Source organism: Struthio camelus, chromosome 35 (assembly GCF_040807025.1).
Source record: "Struthio camelus isolate bStrCam1 chromosome 35, bStrCam1.hap1, whole genome shotgun sequence".
NCBI classification, from domain to species: domain Eukaryota; kingdom Metazoa; phylum Chordata; class Aves; order Struthioniformes; family Struthionidae; genus Struthio; species Struthio camelus.
In genome coordinates this window covers 506,372-527,125 of record NC_090976.1, presented here as the reverse complement: position 1 = coordinate 527,125, position 20,754 = coordinate 506,372, and the positions used below count along the sequence as shown (strand labels likewise).

Sequence of the window (20,754 nt, the reverse complement as noted above, 5' to 3'; positions counted from 1 at the left end):
CCCTTCGGCTCTTTCCGGAGCCCCCCCGGCTCTTTCCCGACCCCCCCTCGGCTATTCCCGACCCCCCCTCGGCTCTTTCCCGACCCCCCCCCCGGCTCTTTCGGGAGTCCCCTGGGGCCGCTGCGGAAGCGGCTCGGGAACGGCGGCGGCGAAGGAGGGAGGAGCCGGAGGGTGGCGGTGCCGCCGGGTTTTTATTGGGGCGGGCGCTAGGCGGGCTCGGGGCCGTCGGCGGGGCCGGGCAGGGAGCGGCGGCGCGGCCCGCCCAGCACCCGCCACTGGAAGACGCTGGTGTCTTTGCCGCCCAGCGACACCAGGTGCGCGTCGTCGTGGCTGAACCGCACGTTGGTCACGTGGCTCCCGTGCCCGCCGTACACGTGACTCGGCGCCTGCGCGCACGGCCGTCGGCACCGGCGGATGGGCCGGGGGGCGGGGCGGCGAGGCCACGCCCGCGCGCCGCCCTCCCTGCCTCCGCCCCCCCCCGCCCGCCCGCCCGCCCGCGCGCATGCGCACGAGCCTGCTCGCCCCGCGGCCGGCACGCGCCGCCCGCTCTGCGCCTGCACGCGCCCACGCGCGTCCTTCCTGCACGCCCACGCGCGTCCTTCCTGCACGCACGCGCACACGCGTGTCCTTGCTGCACACACGCACACGTGCATGATGTGCTCGTGCACACGCCCACGCGTGTCCTTCCTGCACGCACACGCGTGTCCTTCCTGCACACACACACACGTGCATGCTGTGCTCGTGCACACGCCCACGCGCGTCCTTCCTGCACGCACACGCGTGTCCTTCCTGCACGCACGCGCCCACGCGCGTCTTTCCTGCACGCCCACGCGCGTCCTTCATGCACGCACACGCGTGTCCTTACTGCACACACACACACACACACACACACACACACACACACGTGTCCTTGCTGCACACACGCACACGTGCATGCTGTGCTTGTGCACACACACACACGTGTCCTTCCTGCACGCACACACACACGTGTCCTTCCTGCATGCACACGCCCACGCGTGTCCTTCCTGCACGCACACACGCATGTGTGTGTCCTTGCTGCACACACACATGCACACGTGTGTCCTTCCTGCACACACACACACACGCGCGTCCTTACTGCACACACACGCACACGTGTGTCCTTGCTGCACACACGCACACGTGCATGCTGTGCTCGTGCACACGCCCACGCGCGTCCTTCCTGTACGCACGCGCACACGCGTGTCCTTCCTGCACGCACGCACACACACGTGTGTCCTTGCTGCACACACGCACACGTGCGTGCTGTGCCCCTGCACACGCACACACCTGTCCTTCCTGCACACACACACACACGCGCATGTGTGTCCTTCCTGCACACACAGGCACACACGTGTCCTTCCTGCACACGCACACGTGCATGCTCTGCTCATGCACACGCACACGCATGTCCTTCCTGCATATGCACACACGTGCATGCAGGCTCTCCTCGTGCACACGCACACACATGTCCTTAATACACACACACGCGCGTGCACGTGTCCTTCCTGCACACACACACACACGTGCATGCATGCTCTGCTTGTGCACACGCGTGTCCCTCCTACACACACGCACACGTGCATGCTCTGGTCGTGCACGTGCACACGCGTGTCCTTCCTGCACACACACATGCACACACACACACACACACACACGCATGCAGGCTCTGCCCATGCACATGCACACGTGTGTCCTTTCTGCGCACACACGCATGCATGGTCTCCTCGTGCACACGCACACGTCCTTTCTGCACACGCATGCATGGTCTCCTCGTGCAGACGCGCACACGTGTCCTCCCCACGCGCACACACGCACACATCTTTCTCGTGCATGCGTGCTCTCTTTGTGCACATGCACACGCGTGTCCTCTCTGTGCACACACGCTCTCCCCGTGCGCACACGCACGCGTGTCCTCCCTGTGCACACATGCCTGCACACATGCACACACACACACTCTCCCCGTGCGCACAACCATGCCCTCCCTTTGCACACGCGTGTGCGCGCGCTCCCTTTGCAAACGTGCTCCCGCCGCCTCCCCCCCGCAAACCTGTGCCCGTGCGCGTGCATGCACCGCCCACACGCGTGTGTGTGCACCCCCCTCCCCGCACACGTGTGCATGCACCCCCCCCGCACACGCGTGTGCGTGCACCCCCACCCTGCACACGCGTGTGCGTGCACCCCCCTCCCCGCACACGCGTGTGCATGCACCCCCCTCTGCACACACACGTGTGCATGCACCCTCCCCCTGCACACGTGTGTGCGTGCACCCCCCTCCCCACACACGCGTGTGCGTGCACCCTCCCTGCCCGCACACATGTGCGTGCACCCTCCCTGCCCCCACACGTGTGCATGCACCCCCCTCCCCGCACACGCGTGTGCATGCACTTCCCTCCCCGCACACGTCTGCGTGCACCCCCCTCCCCGCACACGTGTGTGCGTGCACCCCCCCTCTGCACACACACGTGTGCATGCACCCCCCTCCCCACACACGCGTGTGCGTGCACTCCCCTGCCTGCACACACGTGTGCGTGCACCCTCCCTGCCCGCACACATGTGCGTGCACCCCCCTCCCCGCACACGCGTGTGCATGCACCTCCCTCCCCGCACACGCGTGTGCGTGCACCCCCCTCCCCGCACACGCGTGTGCATGCACCTCCCTCCCTGCACACGCGTGTGCGTGCACCCTCCCTCCCCGCACACATGTGTATGCACCCCCCCTCCCTGCACACGCGTGTGCATGCACCTCCCTCCCCGCACACACATGTGCGTGCACCCCCCCACCCGCACACGCGTGTGCATGCCCCCCACCGCCCGCACACGCGTGTGCCCGGCCCACGGGCGCCCCGGGCTGACCTTGGGCCGGGCGCAGGGGTACTGGAAGAGATGAACCTTGCAGAAGTCGTCGGCCACGGCCACCACGCGCTCGTCGTGCGAGCGGCACAGCGAGTTGATGTCGGTGCCGTCGGAGCCGTCGGGCCAGACGCCTGCGCGGGGCGCCGTGAGCGCGGCCGGGGGGCCGGGGGGGCGGGGGGGGGGCACACGCACACGCGTGCACGCGCGGGGGCCCTACCGAAGACGTGGAAGCCCAGCACGCAGGTGTAGGTGGCCCACTCGCGGTCGCGGCTCTCGAAGCGGTTGCGCAGCAGCTTGCAGCCGCCGGCCACGTCCCCTGCGGGCCGGGGGGGCGGAGGGAGGCGCCGGCGGAGCGTCCCCCCCACCCCACCCCGAGCCCCCGCCTTGGAGCCCCCCCCCCCAGATCCCCCCCTGAGCCCCCCCGAGCTCCTTGGAGCCCCCTCGAGCTCCCAGAGCCCCTCTGAGCCCCCCCCGGAGCCCCCTTGAGCCCCCCCAGAGACCCCTTGAGCCCCCCCGAGCCCCCTTGAGCCCCCCCGAGTCCCCCAAGCTCCCCTGAGCTCCCTGGAGCCCCCTCGAGCCCCCAGAGCCCCTCTGAGCCCCCCCGGAGCCCCCTTGAGCCCCCCGAGTCCCCCCGAGCCCCCTTGAGCCCCCCGAGCCCCCCTGAGCACCCTGGAGCCCCCCCAGAGCCCCCAGAGCCCCTCTGAGCCCCCCCGGAGCCCCCTTGAGCCCCCCGAGCCCCCCCGAGCCCCCTTGAGCCCCCCCGAGTCCCCCAAGCCCCCCTGAGCTCCCTGGAGCCCCCTCGAGCCCCCAGAGCCCCTCTGAGCCCCCCCGAGCCCCCCTGAGCACCCTGGACCCCCCCCAGAGCCCCCAGAGCCCCTCTGAGCCCCCCCGGAGCCCCCTTGAGCCCCCCAAGCCCCCCGAGCACCCTGGAGCCCCCCCAGAGCCCCCAGAGCCCCTCTGAGCCCCCCGAGCCCCTCTGAGCCCCCCTCAGAGCCCCCTTGAGCCCCCCTGAGTCCCCGGAGTCCCCCAGACCCCCCCAGAGCCCCCTGAGCCGCCCTGGAGCCCCCCCAGACCCCCCCCAGAGCCCCTTGAGCCCCCCTGAGCTCTCTGAACCCCCCCCAAGCCCCCCTGGAGCCCCCCAGAGCACCCCCAAGTCCCCGGAGCCCTCCGAGTCCCCCCGGAGTCCCCCTGAGCCCCCCCTGGAGCCCCCCCGGAGCCCCCCGAGCCCTCCGAGTGCCCCCGGAGCCCCCCCGAGCTCCCCCCGGAGCCCCCCGAGCCCCCCCTGGAGCCCCCTGAGCCCTCCGAGTCCCCCCGGAGCCCCCCCGAGCTCCCCCTGGAGTCCTCCGAGTCCCCCGGAGCCCCCCTGAGCCCCCCCCCGAGCCCCCCAGCCCCCCCAGACCCCCCCGGAGCCCCCCGAGCCCCCCGGCCCCGCTCACAGTAGAGGATCTCGTAGTCGCCCGAGTTGGACATGATGAAGCGCCCGTCCTTGGACCAGTCCAGGTGGGTGATGAAGCTGGAGTGGCCCTGCGGCGCCGGCGGCCCTCAGCGCCCGGCCCGGAGCCGGCGGGACACGGCAGCGAGCGGGGACACGGGGGGAGCGGGGACGTCGGGGGGAGCGGGGACACGGGGGGAGCGGGGGGAGCAGGGACGTCGGGGGGAGCGGGGACACGGGGGGAGCGGGGACGTCGGGGGGAGCGGGGACACGGGGGAAGCGGGGGGAGCAGGGACGTCGGGGGGAGCGGGGACACGGGGGGAGCGGGGACACGGGGGGAGCGGGGGGAGCAGGGACGTCGGGGGGAGCGGGGACACGGGGGGAGCGGGGACACGGGGGGAGCGGGGACGTCGGGGGGAGCGGGGATATGGGGGGAGCGGGGATATGGGGGGAGCGGGGACGTCGGGGGGGAGCGGGGACACAGGGGGAGCAGGGACACGGGGACATGGGGGGAGCGGGGACGTCGGGGGGAGCGGGGACACGGGGGGGAGCGGGGACACGGGGACACGGGGGGAGCGGGGACGTCGGGGGGGAGCGGGGACGTCGGGGGGAGCGGGGATATGGGGGGAGCGGGGACACGGGGGGACACGGGGACACGGGGGGAGCGGGGTGCTGGGATCGAGGGTTGGCAGGATGGAGCAGAGCAGTGGGATGGGGGACGGGATAGGGGCAGGATGGGGGGCGGGATGGGGTCAGCGGGATCAGGGGGGCAGGATGGGGGCAGCGGGATCAGGGGGGCAGGATGGGGGCAGGATGGGGGCAGCGGGATCGGGGGGGCAGGATGGGGGGCGGGATGGGGGCAGCGGGATCGGGGGGGCAGGATGGGGGCAGGATGGGGGCAGCGGGATCGGGGGGGCAGGATGGGGGCAGGATGGGGGCAGCGGGATCGGGGGGCAGGATGGGGGCAGGATGGGGTCAGCAGGATCAGGGGGGCAGGATGGGGGGGCGGGATCGGGGGGGCAGGATGGGGGGCAGGATGGGGGGCGGGATCAGGGGGGGCAGGATGGGGGGGTCTCACCGCGCAGCGCCCGAAGCGGCTGTACTTGCGCCCGCTCTCGCCCACGCCGTAGATGTAGATGACGTTGTCGTGGGAGCCCACGGCCAGGAACTCACCGTCTGCAGAGGCAGTGGGGCGCCGTGGGGCCGGGGACGGCGCCGGCCGGCTGGGAACGCCGCCACGGGAGGGCCAGGAACACCAAGGGATGGCCATGAAGGCCATGGGAAGGCCGTGGGATGGCCGGGAAGGCCGTGGGAAGGCCAGGAACACCGTGGGATGGCCATGAAGGCCATGGGAAGGCCGTGGGATGGCCGGGAAGGTCGTGGGAAGGCCAGGAACACCGTGGGATGGCCGGGAAGGCTGTGGGATGGCCAGGAAGGCCAGGGAAAGGCCGTGAAGGCCATGGGTTGGCCAGGAAGTCCATGGGATGGCCAGGAAGGACCCAGGAAGGCCATGGGATGGCTGGGAAGGACCCGGGAAGGCTGGGGGAAGGCCAGGGCATGGCCGGGAAGGACCCAGGAAGGCCGCGGGATGGCCGGGAAGGACCCAGGATGGCTGTGGGATGGCCGTGGGAAAGGCCGTGAAGGCCATGGGATGGCCATGAAGTCCATGGGATGGCCAGGAAGGACCCGGGAAGGCCGGGGGATGGCCAGGAAGGACCCAGGAAGGCCATGGGAAGGCCGGGGGATGGCTAGGAAGGCCGGGGAAAGGCCGTGAAGGCCATGGAATGGCCAGGAAGTCCATGGGATGGCCGGGAAGGACCCGGGAAGGCCGGGGGATGGCCATGAAGTCCATGGGATGGCCAGGAAGGACCTGGGAAGGCCAGGAAGGACCTGGGAAGGCTGTGGGATGGCCATGAAGTCCATGGGATGGCCAGGAAGGACCTGGGAAGGCCAGGAAGGACCTGGGAAGGCCGTGGGATAGCCATGAAGTCCATGGGATGGCCAGGAAGGACCTGGGAAGGCCGGGGGATGGCCGGGAAGGCCCCAAGATGGCTGTGGGATGGCCATGGGATGGCCAAGAAGGACCCAGGAAGGCCGGGAAGGACCTGGGATGGCCGCGGGATGTCCTCACCTGGCGAGTAGCGCACCACGGAGAGCTGCTCGTTGCCGTCGGAGCCGGCGGCCAGCACCCGCCGCGTCTCGGCGTCCAGCACCAGCCAGCTGCGGGCGGGAGGCGGCGGGTGAGGGCGCTACGGCCGGGCCGAGCTCCCGCCGCTCCGGCGCCGGCCCTCACCGTCCCGTCTGCAGCCCCACGGCCAGGACGTGGCCGCCGGGGTGGAAGTCGGCGCAGAGCCCGGCGTCCTGCGGTGGGGAGCGAAGCGACGCGTCGGAGGTCGGCTCCGGAGCCCGGGGTTTTCGTTCCCCCCACCCCATCCCGGCTCCCCCCCCACCACCACCACCCCCGGCCCCCCGGCACCTCCAGCGCGAGGCTCCAGGCCAAGGCGTGCTCCCGGGCGTCCCAGACGCAGAGCTGCCGGTCGTGGCCGCAGGTGAGGAAGAGGCTGCGCGACGGGTGCGTGGCCAAACCCCAGAGCTCGTCCGTGTGGCCCTGCGGGCGCAGAGCGAACGGCTGGAGCCACGCCGCAGCCGCCCCACGGCCTCCTTCCTCCCTGCCCCGGCCCCGCATCCGGCATGCTCCGGCTGGGAATGATGCCCCGCATCCGGGATGCTCCGGCCGGCAGCGATGCCCCGGATCCGGGATGCTCCGGCCAGCAGTGACACCCTGGATCCGGGATGCTCCAGCCGGCAGCAATGCTCCGGATCCAGGATGCTCCAGCCGGCAGCGATGCTCCGGATCCAGGATGCTCCAGCCGGCATCGACACCCTGGATCTGGGATGCTCCGGCCGGCAGCGATGCTCCGGATCCAGGATGCTCCGGCCGGCAGTGACACCCTGGATCCGGGATGCTCTGGCCGGCATCGACACCCTGGATCCGGGATGCTCCGGCCGGCAGTGACACCCTGGATCCGGGATGCTCTGGCCGGCATCGACACCCCGGATCCGGGATGCTCCGGCCGGCAGTGACACCCTGGATCCGGGATGCTCTGGCCGGCATCGACACCCCGGATCCGGGATGCTCCGGCCGGCAGTGACACCCTGGATCTGGGATGCTCTGGCCGGCATCGACACCCCGGATCCGGGATGCTCCGGCCGGCAGTGACACCCTGGATCTGGGATGCTCCAGCCGGCAGCGATGCTCCGGATCCAGGATGCTCCGGCCGGCAGTGACACCCTGGATCCGGGATGCTCTGGCCGGCATCGACACCCTGGATCCGGGATGCTCTGGCCGGCATCGACACCCTGGATCCGGGATGCTCCGGCCGGCAGCGATGCCCCGGATCCGGGATGTTCCAGCCGGCAGCGATGCTCCGGATCCGGGATGCTCCGGCCGGCAGTGACACCCTGGATCCAGGATGCTCCAGCCGGCAGCAATGCTCCGGATCCAGGATGCTCCAGCCGGCAGCGATGCTCCGGATCCAGGATGCTCCAGCCGGCATCGACACCCTGGATCTGGGATGCTCCGGCCGGCAGCGATGCTCCAGATCCGGGATGCTCCAGCCGGCATCGACACCCTGGATCTGGGATGCTCCAGCCGGCAGCGATGCTCCGGATCCAGGATGCTCCGGCCGGCAGTGACACCCTGGATCTGGGATGCTCCAGCCGGCAGCGATGCTCCGGATCCAGGATGCTCCGGCCGGCAGTGACACCCTGGATCCGGGATGCTCTGGCCGGCATCGACACCCTGGATCCGGGATGCTCCGGCCGGCAGCGATGCCCCGGATCCGGGATGTTCCAGCCGGCAGCGATGCTCCGGATCCGGGATGCTCCGGCCGGCAGTGACACCCTGGATCCAGGATGCTCCAGCCGGCAGCAATGCTCCGGATCCAGGATGCTCCAGCCGGCAGCGATGCTCCGGATCCAGGATGCTCCAGCCGGCATCGACACCCTGGATCTGGGATGCTCCGGCCGGCAGCGATGCTCCAGATCCGGGATGCTCCAGCCGGCATCGACACCCTGGATCTGGGATGCTCCGGCCGGCAGCGATGCTCCAGATCCGGGATGCTCCAGCCGGCATCGACACCCTGGATCTGGGATGCTCCAGCCGGCAGCGATGCTCCGGATCCAGGATGCTCCGGCCGGCAGTGACACCCTGGATCCGGGATGCTCCAGCCGGCAGTGACACCCTGGATCCGGGATGCTCTGGCCGGCATCGACACCCTGGATCCGGGATGCTCCAGCCGGCAGCGATGCCCCGGATCCAGGATGCTCCGGCCGGAAACAACGCTCTGGATCCGGGATGCTCCAGCCGGCATCGACACCCCCAAATCCCTGGCTCTGGCCGCGAACGACATCCCTCTCCCCAGCTCCGGGGTGGGATCGACACCCCCCCCCACCACCGCCCATCTCCGGGGACGGGAACGCCGCCCGCTTCCCGCCTCGCACCTGCACGATGGGAGCGAATCCGGCCTCCAGGGTGCCGCGGAGCAGGGCGTTGCGGGTGGTGCCCACCAGCAGCTCGGCGCCGTCCCCCTCGGCGATGGTCCGCACGGCTCCGAAGCGCTCGGGGATCTGCGCCGGATGATGGAGGTGGCGGGGGGGGGGGGGTCTCAGCGACGGGACCCCCCCCCGACGCACGCAGCGGTTCGCCCGCTCCGGCCGGCTGCCCCTCACCTCGGCCTCGCGCACCGGAGCCAGCGCCGGGCTCCAGAGCCGCAGGCGCCGGTCCTTGCCGCCGCCGCTGAGCACGGAGCCGTCGCGGCGCAGGCGCAGGGCGAAGACGCTGCCCTCGTGCGCCCGCGTCTGCTGGCCGATGCGGTACGTCTCTGGGGGGGGGACAGGGAGGCGGGCGGGCGCCCGTCGGCATCATCCCGCCCCGGGGCCGCCCGGCCGTCCGTCCGTCCGTCTGTCCCGCTCCGGAGCAGGACGCGCGGACGCATCGGCATCATCCCGCCCCGGGGCCGTCCGTCCGTCCGTCCGTCCCGCTCCGGAGCCGGACGCGCGGACGCATCGGCATCATCCCGCCCCGGGGCCGTCCGTCCGTCCGTCCCGCTCCGGAGCCGGACGCGCGGACGCATCGGCATCATCCCGCCCCGGGGCCGTCCGTCCGTCCATCCCGCTCCGGAGCAGGACACGCGGACGTGGTGCCGCCATCCCGCCCCGGGGCCGTCCGTCCGTCCGTCCCGCTCCGGAGCCGGACGCGCGGACGCGGCGCCGCCATCCCGCCCCGGGGCCGTCCGTCCGTCCGTCCCGCTCCGGAGCAGGACGCGCGGACGCATCGGCGTCATCCCGCCCCGGGGCCGTCCGTCCGTCCGTCCCGCTCCGGAGCAGGACGCGCGGACGCGGTGCCGTCATCCCGCCCCGGGGCCGTCCGTCCGTCTGTCCCGCTCCGGAGCCGGACGCGCGGACGCATCGGCATCGCTGCGGGCGCCCCCCCCGCCGCGCCCGGCCCCCATCCGCCTGCCCGCCCGTCCGTCCGTCCGTCCGGCCGCGGGGCCGAGGGGCGGCCGGCGGCCCGGCGGCACCTTTGGCCCCGGGCGCCCGGCTCCAGGTCAGGATGTTGCCCTCGGAGTCGCCCGTCAGCACGGCGCCGGCCGCGTCGAAGATGAAGCACTGGATGAACTTGGGCTTCTTGTACTTCTGCGCGAGGCGGCGCCTGAGCACCCCGTCCCGGCACCCAGCCCGGCACCCAGCCCGGCACCCCTCCGTCCCGGCACCCAGCCGTCCTGGCACCCAGCCCGGCACCCAGCCGTCCCGGCACCTCTCCGTCCCGGCACCCCTTCGTCCTGGCACCCAGCCCGGCACCCAGCCCGGCACCCATCCATCCCGGCACCCCTCCATCCCCACACCCAGCCCAGCACCCATCCCAGGTCACCCCAGCCTGGGACACCCTATCCCAGCACCCATCCCAAGACACCTCCATCCCAAGACACCCCAGCACCCATCCCAGCACCCATCCCGGGACACCTCCATCCCAAGACACCTCCACCCCAGCACCCATCCCAGGACACCTCCATCCCAGCACCCACCCCAGCACCCATCCCGGGACACCTCCATTCCAAGACACCCCCACCCCAGCACCCATCCCGGGACACCTCCATCCCAAGACACCTCCACCCCAGCACCCATCCCAGCACCCATCCCAAGACACCTCCACCCCAGCACCCATCCCAGCACCCATCCCAGGACACCTCCATCCCAAGACACCCCCACCCCAGCACCCATCCCAAGACACCTCCATCCCAAGACACCCCCACCCCAGCACCCATCCCAGGACACCTCCATCCCGAGGACACCTCCACCCCAGCACCCATCCCGGGACACCTCCATCCCAAGACACCCCCACCCCAGCACCCATCCCAAGACACCTCCATCCCAAGACACCCCCACCCCAGCACCCATCCCAGCACCCATCCCAGGACACCTCCATCCCAGCACCCACCCCAGCACCCATCCCAGGACACCTCCATCCCAAGACACCCCCATCCCAGCACCCATCCCAGCACCCATCCCAGGACACCTCCATCCCAGCACCCACCCCAGCACCCATCCCAGGACACCTCCATCCCAAGACACCCCCACCCCAGCACCCATCCCAGCACCCATCCCAGGACACCCCCACCCCAGCACCCACCCCAGCACCCATCCCAGGACACCTCCATCCCAGCACCCACCCCAGCACCCATCCCAGGACACCTCCATCCCAAGACACCTCCACCCCAGCACCCATCCCAGCACCCATCCCGGGACACCTCCATCCCAAGACACCTCCACCCCAGCACCCACCCCAGCACCCATCCCGAGCACACCTCCATCCTGAGCCCCCCTCCACCCCGAGGACACCCCCACCGCAGCACCCACCCCCGGCCGCCCCAGCACCCCCCGCCGGGCCGGCGCACCCCGAAGACGCCCTGCTTCTTGGTGAGCGCCGCCCCGCTCCAGGTCCAGAAGTAGACGTGGGACTTGCCGCCGGTGACGATGCTGCCGCTGTCCTGGGGGTTGAACTCCACCGTCAGCACCGACTCGTTGGTGCTCTGCGGGGCCGGGGGGGGGACGGACGACACAGGTGAGCGGCCGGCGGCGGGCCCAGGCGTCCGGGCGCCCCCCCACCCCGGCGCTCACCTTGACCTCGGCCTGCTTGGTGCCGCGGGCGCAGTCCCACACCGACATCATGTGCTCGTTGGAGTCGTCGACCACGCACAGGAAGGCGCCCTGGTCCTGGGGCCGGCCGGCAGCCGGGGGGGGGGAAACGGGGGGGGGGGGGACGGGGATGCAACTTGGGGGGAGATGCAGACACGCAGGGGGACGGGGATGGGGATGGAGATGGGGTGGGGACGCGGATGCAGATGGGGGGGGGGACGTGGAGGCCTGGGGGGGGGGGACGTGGAGGCCTGCGGGGGGGGGGGATGTGGAACCCCGGGGTGGGGGGGGGACGTGGCTGCAGCTGGGGGGGGGGATACGGGGCCCGGGGTGGGGGGGGGACGTGGAGGCCCAGGGGGATGTGGACACAGCTGGGGGGGGACGTGGGGGGTAGGGGGGGGACGTGGATGTAGCTGGGGGGGACGCGGGGGCGTGGGGCCCGGGGTGGGACATGGAGGCCTGGGGGGGGGGGACATGGGGGCCCAGGGGGGGATGCAGAGGCCCGAGGGGGGACATGGAGCCTGGGGGGGGGACGTGGAGCCCGGGAGGGGGGGGACGTGGGGGCCCCGGGGGGGGGGAACGCGGGGCCCCGGGGGGGACACGGGGTCCAGAGGGGAGACGTGGGGCCTGGGGGGGGGGATGCGGGGCCCCGGGGGGGGGACGTGGGACCCCGGGGGGGGATGTGGCACCCCGGGGGGGGGAACGCAGTGCCCCGGGGGGGACGCAGGGGTCCAGAGAGGGGGACGTGGGGCCTGGGGGGGGGACGTGGGGTCTGGGGGGGGGGACGCGGAGCCCCGGGGGGGGGACATGGGACCCCAGGGGAGGGACGCGGGGCCCCGGGGAGGGGACATGGGACCCCCGGGGAGGGATGCGGTGCCCCGGGGGGGGACGCGGTGCCCCGGGGGGGGGACATGGGACCCCAGGGGAGGGACGCGGCGCCCCGGGGAGGGACGCGGGGCCCGGGGGGGGGGACATGGCACCCCGGGGAGGGACGCAGGACCCCGGGGGGGGGACATGGGACCCCAGGGGGGACGCGGCGCCCCGGGGGGGGGACGCGGCACTCACGGCGGTGGAGAAGGCCAAGGAGCCGACGCCGCGCTCGAAGCTGCCCAGGCCGATCTGCTGCAGGGTGAGCAGCGTGGCCGAGTCCCAGATGTGCACCACCGGCTGCAGCGGCTGCGGGCCGGGCCGCCCGTGGGCGCGGGCACCCCCGCCGGCACCCCCACGGGCACCCCCACGGGCGCGGGCACCCCCGTGGGCGCGGGCACCCCCGCCGGCACCCCCACGGGCACCCCCACGGGCACCCCCACGGGCGCGGGGACAGGCATGGGCATGGGGACGGGGATGGGGACCCCCACGGGCACCCGCACAGGGCACGGGGCACGGGGACGGGGACCTGCACGGGGACGGGCACGGTGATGTGACCCCCCCCCCAGCCCCTCCTGGGCATCCCGCATCCCCCTGGGCATCCCGCATCCCGCTGGGCATCCCGCATCCCGCATCCCGCATCCCACTGGGCATCCCGCATCCCCCTGGGCATCCCGCATCCCCCCGGGCATCCCGCATCCCGCATCCCCCTGGGCATCCCACATCCCCCTGGGCATCCCGCATCCCCCTGGGCATCCCACATCCCCCTGGGCATCCCGCATCCCCCTGGGCATCCCACATCCCCCTGGGCATCCCGCATCCCGCTGGGCATCCCGCATCCCGCATCCCGCATCCCGCTGGGCATCCCGCATCCCCCTGGGCATCCTGCATTCCCCTGGGCATCCCGCATCCTGCTGGGCATCCCACATCCCCCCGGGCATCCCGCATCCCGCATCCCCCTGGGCATCCTGCATCCCGCATCCCCCTGGGCATCCTGCATCCCCCTGGGCATCCCACATCCCCCCGGGCATCCCGCATCCTGCTCGGCATCCCACATCCCCCTGGGCATCCCGCATCCCCCCGGGCATCCTGCATCCCGCATCCCCCTGGGCATCCCGCATCCCCCTGGGCATCCTGCATCCCCCTGGGCATCCTGCATCCCGCATCCCGCATCCCGCTGGGCATCCCGCATCCCCCTGGGCATCCTGCATCCCCCTGGGCATCCCGCATCCCGCATCCCCCCGGGCATCCCGCATCCCCCCGGGCATCCCGCATCCCGCATCCCCCCGGGCATCCCGCATCCCGCATCCCCCTGGGCATCCCGCATCCCACATCCCCCCGGGCATCCCGCATCCCCCCGGGCATCCCGCATCCCCCCGGGCATGCCGCGTCCGACTGCACAGGGACAGACACGCGTCCCGTGTCCCGCCGCGCCCGGTACCTTCCCGTCCTTGTCGACGCCGGCCGCCTGCCCGGTGGCCACGCGGACCCTGTCGGGATGCACGGAGAGGCTGCGGGAGCGGCAGCGCGTCAGCCCGGGCGGCGGGACGTCCCCTCCCCTCCCCATCCCACCCGTCCCCGTCCCGTCCCCGTCCCGTCCCCGTCCCCATTCCGTCCCGTTCCCTCCTGTCCCATCCTCGTCCCCGTCCCATCCCTGTTCCCATCCTGTCCCCATCCTCTCCCAGTCCCATCCCCACCCTATCCCCATGGCCACCCTTGTCCCCATCCCCATCCCGTCCCGTCCCCATCCCGTCCCCATCCCATTGCCATGGCCACCCTTGTCCCCATCCCCATCCCATCCCGTCCCCATCCCGTCCCCATCCCATCCCCATCCCATCGCCATGGCCACCCTTGTCCCCATCCCCATCCCATCCCGTCCCCATCCCGTCCCCATCCCATCGCCATGGCCACCCTTGTCCCCATCCCCATCCCATCCCGTCCCCATCCCGTCCCCATCCCATCCCCATCCCATCGCCATGGCCACCCTTGTCCCCATCCCCATCCCATCCCGTCCCCATCCCGTCCCCATCCCATCCCCATGGCCACCCTTGTCCCCATCCCCATCCCATCGCCATGGCCACCCTTGTCCCCATCCCCATCCCATCCCGTCCCCATCCCATCCCCATCCCGTCCCCATCCCATCACCATGGCCACCCTTGTTCCCATCCCATCCAGTCCCCATCCCATTGCCATGGCCACCCTTGTCCCCATCCCCATCCCATCCCGTCCCCATCCCATCCCACCCTCATCGCATCCCCATCCCATCCCATCCCTACAGCCATCCTTGTTCCCAACCCATCCCCATCCCATCCCTATGGCCATCCTTGTCCCCAACCCATCCCCATGGCCATCCCGTCCCCATCCCCATCCCATCCCATCCCCATCCTTGTTCCCAACCCATCCCCATCCTTGTCCCCAACCCATCCCCATCCCATCCCCATGGCCACCCCATCCAGTCCTCATCCCGTCCCCATCTCGTCCCCATCTCATGCCCATCCCCATCCTTGTCCCCATCCCTATGGCCATCCTTGTCCCTATCCCGTCCCCAACCCCATCCCAACCCCATCCCATCCCCATCCCCATGGCCATCCTTGTCCCTCTCCCCATGGCCCCCACGGGGTCCCCATGGGACGTCCCCATGGCCACCCCAGTCCCTGTCCCGCCCCCTCCCCGTGGCCGGGGGCTGACCAGCGCACGCAGTCGGTGTGGCGCAGGTAGTGGCGCTGGCGCCGGCGCGCCACGTGGAAGAGCACCACGGCGCAGGCGATGAAGTAGACCAGCTCGCCCGAGGCCAGCACGTAGAGGTTGGAGCGGCTGTCGCGGCCCCGGTAGCCGTAGCTGGGCGCCGTCAAGGAGCGACACCACGGGCACGGGGACGTCGCGGGGCGGGGACAGGGACATCCCGGCCCCAGCGATGGCGACGTCTTGGGCTTGGGGACGTCCTGGCACTAGGGATGGGGACGTCTCGGTCCCGAGGATGGGGACGTCTCATCCCTGGAGACATCTCAGTCTCGGGGACATCTCGGCCCTGGAGACATCCTGGTCTTGGGGACATCCCGGCCCCAAGGATGGGGGCGTCTTGGGCTTGGGGACGTCATGGGGACGTCTCAGTCCCAGAAATAGGGATGTCTCGGTGTTGGGGACATCCTGGTCTTGGGGACATCTTGGTCCCAAGAATGGGGATGTCTCGGCCCTGGAAACATCTGTCTTGGGGACGTCTCAGTGTTGGGGACATCCTGGTCTTGGGGACATCCTGGTCTTGGGGACATCTCAGCACTAAGGATAGGGATGTCTCGGTCCCAGGGATGGGGAACATCTTGGACTCAAGGATGGGGACAGCTTGGGCCTGGACAGCTCCTGATCTTGGGGACATCTCAGTCCTGGAGACATCTCGGTCTTGGGGACATCCCGGCCCCAGGGATGGGGACATCTTGGTCCCAAGGATGGGGACATCTCAGCCCTGGAAACATCTCGGTCTTGGGGACATCCTGGCACTAGGGATGGGGACATCTCAGCCCTGGAGACATCTTGGCCCAGGGGACATGGACGTCTCGGTCCCGGGGACGTCTCGGGGACAGAAACATCTCCATCCCAGCGACGGGGACGCCTCGGCCACCTCAAGCGCGGGGACAGAGACATCCCGGCGGCGGGCTCGGGGGCCACGTGGGGCCCGGGGACGCCGGGGCAGGATACACCCAGTCGAGCTGGAGGCGCCGGGCGGGCAGCTCGGCCCGCAGCTCCTCGTAGTTGCAGACGCCGGAGGGGATGTACATGGTGATGGGCCGCCCGCGCAGGAACATGCGCACCGACATGCCCTCTGCGGGGGGGCGTCAGCGGGGAGCGGGGGACGCGGCCACCGCCGCCGCCACCGTCGCCATCGCCGCCACCACCATCGCCGCCATCACCACCATCGCCACCACCATCACCGCCATCGCCATCGCCACCACCATCACCACCACCATCACCGCCATCGCCGCCACCATCACCACGACCATCACCACCATCACCACCACCATCACCGCCATCACCGCCATCACCAACACCATCGCCACCACCATCACCGCCATCACCACCATTGCCACCACCATCACCACCACCATCACCGCCATCACCACCACCATTGCCACCACCATCACCGCCACCATCACCGCCATCGCCGCCACCATCGCCACCACCATCACCGCCATCACCACCATCGCCACCATCACCGCCATCGCCGCCATCACCACCACCATCGCCACCACCATCACCGCCATCACCACCACTATTGCCACTACCATCACCACCACCATCACCGCCATCACCACCACCATCACCGCCATCACCGCCATCACCACCACCATCGCCACCACCATCACCGCCATCACCACCACCATCGCCACCACCATCACCACCACCATCACCGCCATCACCACCACCATCACCGCCATCACCGCCATCACCAACACCATCGCCACCACCATCACCGCCATGACCACCATCGCCACCACCATCACCACCACCATCACCGCCATCACCACCACCATCGCCACCACCATCACCACCACCGTCACCGCCATCACCACCACCATCACCACCACCATCACCGCCATCACCGCCATCACCACCACCATCGCCACCGCCATCGCCACCATCACCACCACCATCACCACCATCACCACCATTGCCACCACCATCACCACCACCATCACCGCCATCACCACCACCATTGCCACCACCATCACCGCCATCACCGCCATCACCAACACCATCGCCACCACCATCACCGCCACCACCACCGCCACCACCGCCGCCGCCATCGCCGCCGCCATTGCTCACCCAGGTTGTAGGCGCCGCGCCGCGATCCCGACGGCCCGGGGGCGGCCGAAGGCTCCCGCAGGCGGCTGCAAGGCGAGAGCGGGCGTCAGCAGCTGGTGACGACGGCGGGGACAAGGGGGACGGCGGGGACCTCACCTGTCCCCGCCACCCGCCGCCGGCAGCAGCAGGTTGGCGGCCGACGCCGCTTTCTTGCTCAGGCGCTGCCGGGTCTTGGCCTTGTCGGGTTTGTCCGAGGAGCTGTTCCTGCGCAGGCTGCCCCGGGCGGGGGGTCACGGTGGGCCCAGGCGTCCGGGCGGCCCCCACCGCCCTCCCGGGACGCCCCTAAACCGGGCCCAGGCGTCCGGGCGGCCCCCACCGCCCTCCCGGGACGCCCCTAAACCGGGCCCAGGCGTCCGGGCGGCCCCCACCGCCCTCCCGGGACAGCCCCAAACCGGGCCCAGGCGTCCGGGCGGCCCCCACCGCCCTCCTGGGACGCCCCCCAGCGGGCCCAGGCGTCCGGGCGGCCCCCACCGCCCTCCCGGGACGCCCCCAAACCGGGCCCAGGCGTCCGGGCGGCCCCCACCGCCCTCCCGGGACGCCCCCAAACCAGGCCCAGGCGTCCGGGTGGCCCCCACCGCCCTCCCGGGACAGCCCCAAACCGGGCCCAGGCGTCCGGGCGGCCCCCACTGCCCTCCTGGGACGCCCCCCAGCGGGCCCAGGCGTCCGGGCGGCCCCCACCGCCCTCCCGGGACGGCCCCAAACCGGGCCCAGGCGTCCGGGCGGACCCCACCGCCCTCCCGGGATGCCCCCAAACCAGGCCCAGGCGTCCGGGCGGCCCCCCCTACTCCCCCCATACTCCCCCGGCAGACACCCCCCCCCAGTGGGCCCAGGCGTCCGGTCCCCCCCCCCAACCCCGAATGCTCACAGCTCTTTGCGGGGTCCGCGCAGGGCCGGGCTGGGGGTCGCGGCGGAGCCGGCGTTTCCCGTCTCGGCCGGGGGCTCGGGGGAGGCCGGGGGGGGGCACGGGGGGGAGCCGGGCGGCGCCGGCTCCTCGGGACCCCCCCGGCCGCAGCCCGGCGCCTCCGTCTGCGTCGCCACGCTGACGGCGGGGCCGCGGGGGGGCCCCGCGCTGCGGACGGACGGACGGACGGAGCGCCGGTGAGCGGGGCCGCGGTGGGGGGGGGCAGCGGGACGGGGAGGGGGGGGTCCTACCTGGGGCTGGGGGGCGACGGCGGGCGCCCCACGGCCGGGTCCGGCACGGCGGCTGCCGACCAGGAGAGACGTCGAACGCTGAGAGCCAGCGGCGGCACCCCCGCCCCGGGGGCCCAGGCGTCCGGGTGACCCCCCCACCCCGGGGGCCCAGGCGTCCGGGTGCCCCCCCCACCCCAGAGGGCCCAGGCGTCCGGGTACCCCCTGCCCCGGGGGCCCAGGCGTCCGGGTGACCCCCCACCCCAGAGGGCCCAGGTGTCTGGGTGCCCCCCCCACCCCAGAGGGCCCAGGCGTCCGGGTGACCCCCCACCCCAGAGGGCCCAGGTGTCTGGGTGCCCCCCTGCCCCGGGGGCCCAGGCGTCCGGGTACCCCCTGCCCCGGGGGCCCAGGCGTCCGGGTGACCCCCCACCCCAGAGGGCCCAGGTGTCTGGGTGCCCCCCCCACCCCAGAGGGCCCAGGCGTCCGGGTGACCCCCCCACCCCAGAGGGCCCAGGCGTCCGGGTGCCCCCCTGCCCCGGGGGCCCAGGCGTCCGGGTACCCCCTGCCCCGGGGGCCCAGGCGTCCGGGTGACCCCCCACCCCAGAGGGCCCAGGTGTCTGGGTGCCCCCCCCACCCCAGAGGGCCCAGGCGTCCGGGTGACCCCCCAACCCAGGGGCCCAGGCGTCCGGGTGACCCCCCACCCCAGGGGGCCCAGGCGTCCAGGTACCCCCTGCCCTGGGGGCCCAGGCGTCCGGGTGCCCCCCCAACCCCAGGGGGCCCAGGTGTCCGGGTGCCCCCCCAGCCCAGGAGGGGCCCAGGCGTCCGGGAGCCCCCGCCCTCACCGGGGGGCGGCGGGAGGTGCCGCTCGCAGAGGCCGAGTCTCCGCAGGGCGTCCGCCAGCGCCGCCTTCACCAGCGTCAGCTCCTGCTCCTGCGCCCGCAGGCGCCGCTCCAGGCCGGCCAGGGGCTGGGGGGCCGGGGGGCCGTCGCCTGCGCGCGGACGGGCACGGACGTGACACGGGCGCGACGACCCGCAGCGGGCTCCCGCGCTGCCCCGGGGACCCAGGCGTCCGGGGGTCCCCGCTCCCTGCCATGGACCCTCACTGCTCCCCAACGGGGGGCCCAGGCGTCCGGCTGCCAACCCCCACCCACATCATGGGGGACCCAGGCGTCCGGCTGCCACCCCCCCCACCCATGTCATGGGGGGCCCAGGCGTCCGGCTGCCACCCCCCCATCCACCCCATGGGGGGCCCAGGCGTCTGGCTGCCACCCCCCCATCCAACCCATGGGGGGCCCAGGCGTCCGGCTGCCACCTCCACACCCACTTCACAGGGGGCCCAGGCGTCCGGCTTCCACCCCCCATCCACCTCACGGGGGGCCCAGGCGTCCGGCTGCCACCCCCCCATCCACCTCACGGGGGGCCCAGGCGTCCGAGTGGGTTTGCTCGTGACCCCGGCAGGAAGCTGCTCCCCCCCCCCAAACCCACGGGGCCCAGGCGCTCGGGGCGGGGGGGGTGGGGGGATATGAGACCCTCCACACCCCTCCTCCCAAAACAGCATCCCCAGGACGCCTGGGCCCGCAGGGGCTCCCGGACGCCTGGGTCCCTCCTGCCCGGCATCAGGAGGGCGCTGGGGAAGGCAGAAGAGGCTCCCGGACGCCTGGGCTCATTGGGGAGGCAGCGAGTGCCGGGACTCCTGGGCCCCCCCCCCACACCGAGCCGGGACTCCTGGGCCCCCCCGCCGGGCCGGGACTCCTGGGCCCCCCCCCACGCCAAGCTGGGACGCCTGGGCCCCTCCACACCAAACGGGGACTCCTGGGCCCCCCCCCCCCGCCAAGCCGGGACGCCTGGGCCCCTCCACACCAAACCGGGACTCCTGGGCCCCCCCCCCCACACCAAGCCGGGACTCCTGGGCCCCCCCCACCAAGCCGGGACTCCTGGGCCCCCCCACGCTGGGCCGGGACGCCTGGGCCCCCCCCCGTCGAGCCGGGACTCCTGGGCCCCCCCCGTCGAGCCGGGACTCCTGGGCCCCCCCGCCGGGCCGGGACTCCTGGGCCCCCCCCCCCGCCAAGCTGGGACGCCTGGGCCCCCCGGCCGGGTCTCACCACACGGGGGGGGCTCGGGCGGCGGCTCCATGGGGCGCGGGCGGCCGCGGCCATGCGAGGCCCCGGGCTCCGGCTCCGGCTCCGGCCGCCCCAGGAAGCGCCGCGGCGCCGAGTCATTTCCCCTCGCGGCCCCGGGGGGGGGCCCAGGCGTCCGAGGGGCCCCGGCGTCCGGCGCCCACCACCCCGCGCCGCGAGGGTGCCGGGGGGGGGGGAAGGAGGGGCCCAGGCGTCCGGGTGCCCCCTGTTGTGGGGGGGAGCGATGTCGGGCAGGGTCCCCTCTGGGGCAGGGTCCCTATG

The 20,754-nt window shown here is 72.9% G+C and overlaps 1 protein-coding gene across 5 annotated transcripts; it reads right to left on the bottom strand.

Annotated features, from left to right (window-relative positions):
* Positions 1 to 152: 152 nt before the first annotated feature.
* Positions 153 to 20,542, bottom strand: EML3 (EMAP like 3). 5 transcript variants are annotated; one of them, XM_068923627.1, is made up of 23 exons: positions 20,458 to 20,542; positions 19,198 to 19,344; positions 18,380 to 18,431; positions 18,093 to 18,296; positions 17,324 to 17,440; positions 17,189 to 17,253; positions 16,064 to 16,187; positions 15,059 to 15,208; positions 13,812 to 13,881; positions 12,569 to 12,679; positions 11,486 to 11,581; positions 11,263 to 11,355; positions 9,889 to 10,000; positions 9,038 to 9,189; positions 8,810 to 8,935; positions 6,783 to 6,914; positions 6,600 to 6,667; positions 6,438 to 6,526; positions 5,385 to 5,482; positions 4,311 to 4,398; positions 3,092 to 3,190; positions 2,875 to 3,005; positions 153 to 386 (listed from the first exon to the last, which is right to left on the bottom strand). In XM_068923627.1, the coding sequence occupies exons 1-23, from the start codon at positions 20,486 to 20,488 to the stop codon at positions 207 to 209; spliced, it is 2,535 nt and encodes an 844-aa protein (XP_068779728.1). In that variant the 5' UTR covers positions 20,489 to 20,542; the 3' UTR covers positions 153 to 206. The 5 variants fall into 5 exon arrangements, with proteins under 5 accessions (XP_068779728.1, XP_068779727.1, XP_068779730.1 ...); XM_068923626.1 differs by having other exon boundaries at positions 154 to 386; positions 9,889 to 10,003; XM_068923629.1 differs by having other exon boundaries at positions 154 to 386; positions 9,889 to 10,003; positions 11,263 to 11,397; positions 12,569 to 12,625.
* Between the last annotated feature and the right edge of the window lie 212 nt (positions 20,543 to 20,754).

Bases quoted from the DNA above. Each gene is read 5' to 3' on its own strand.
- EML3 (XM_068923624.1), bottom strand. From the start codon at position 20,488: ATGGAGCCGCCGCCCGAGCCCCCCCCGTGTG. The intron at 10,004-11,262 runs GTGCGCCGGCCC...CGCCTCGCGCAG, and splicing joins AGAAGCAGGGCGTCTTCGGG to AAGTACAAGAAGCCCAAGTT. The intron at 6,527-6,599 runs GTGAGGGCCGGC...TCCCGCCCGCAG, and splicing joins GTGGGGCTGCAGACGGGACG to CTGGCTGGTGCTGGACGCCG.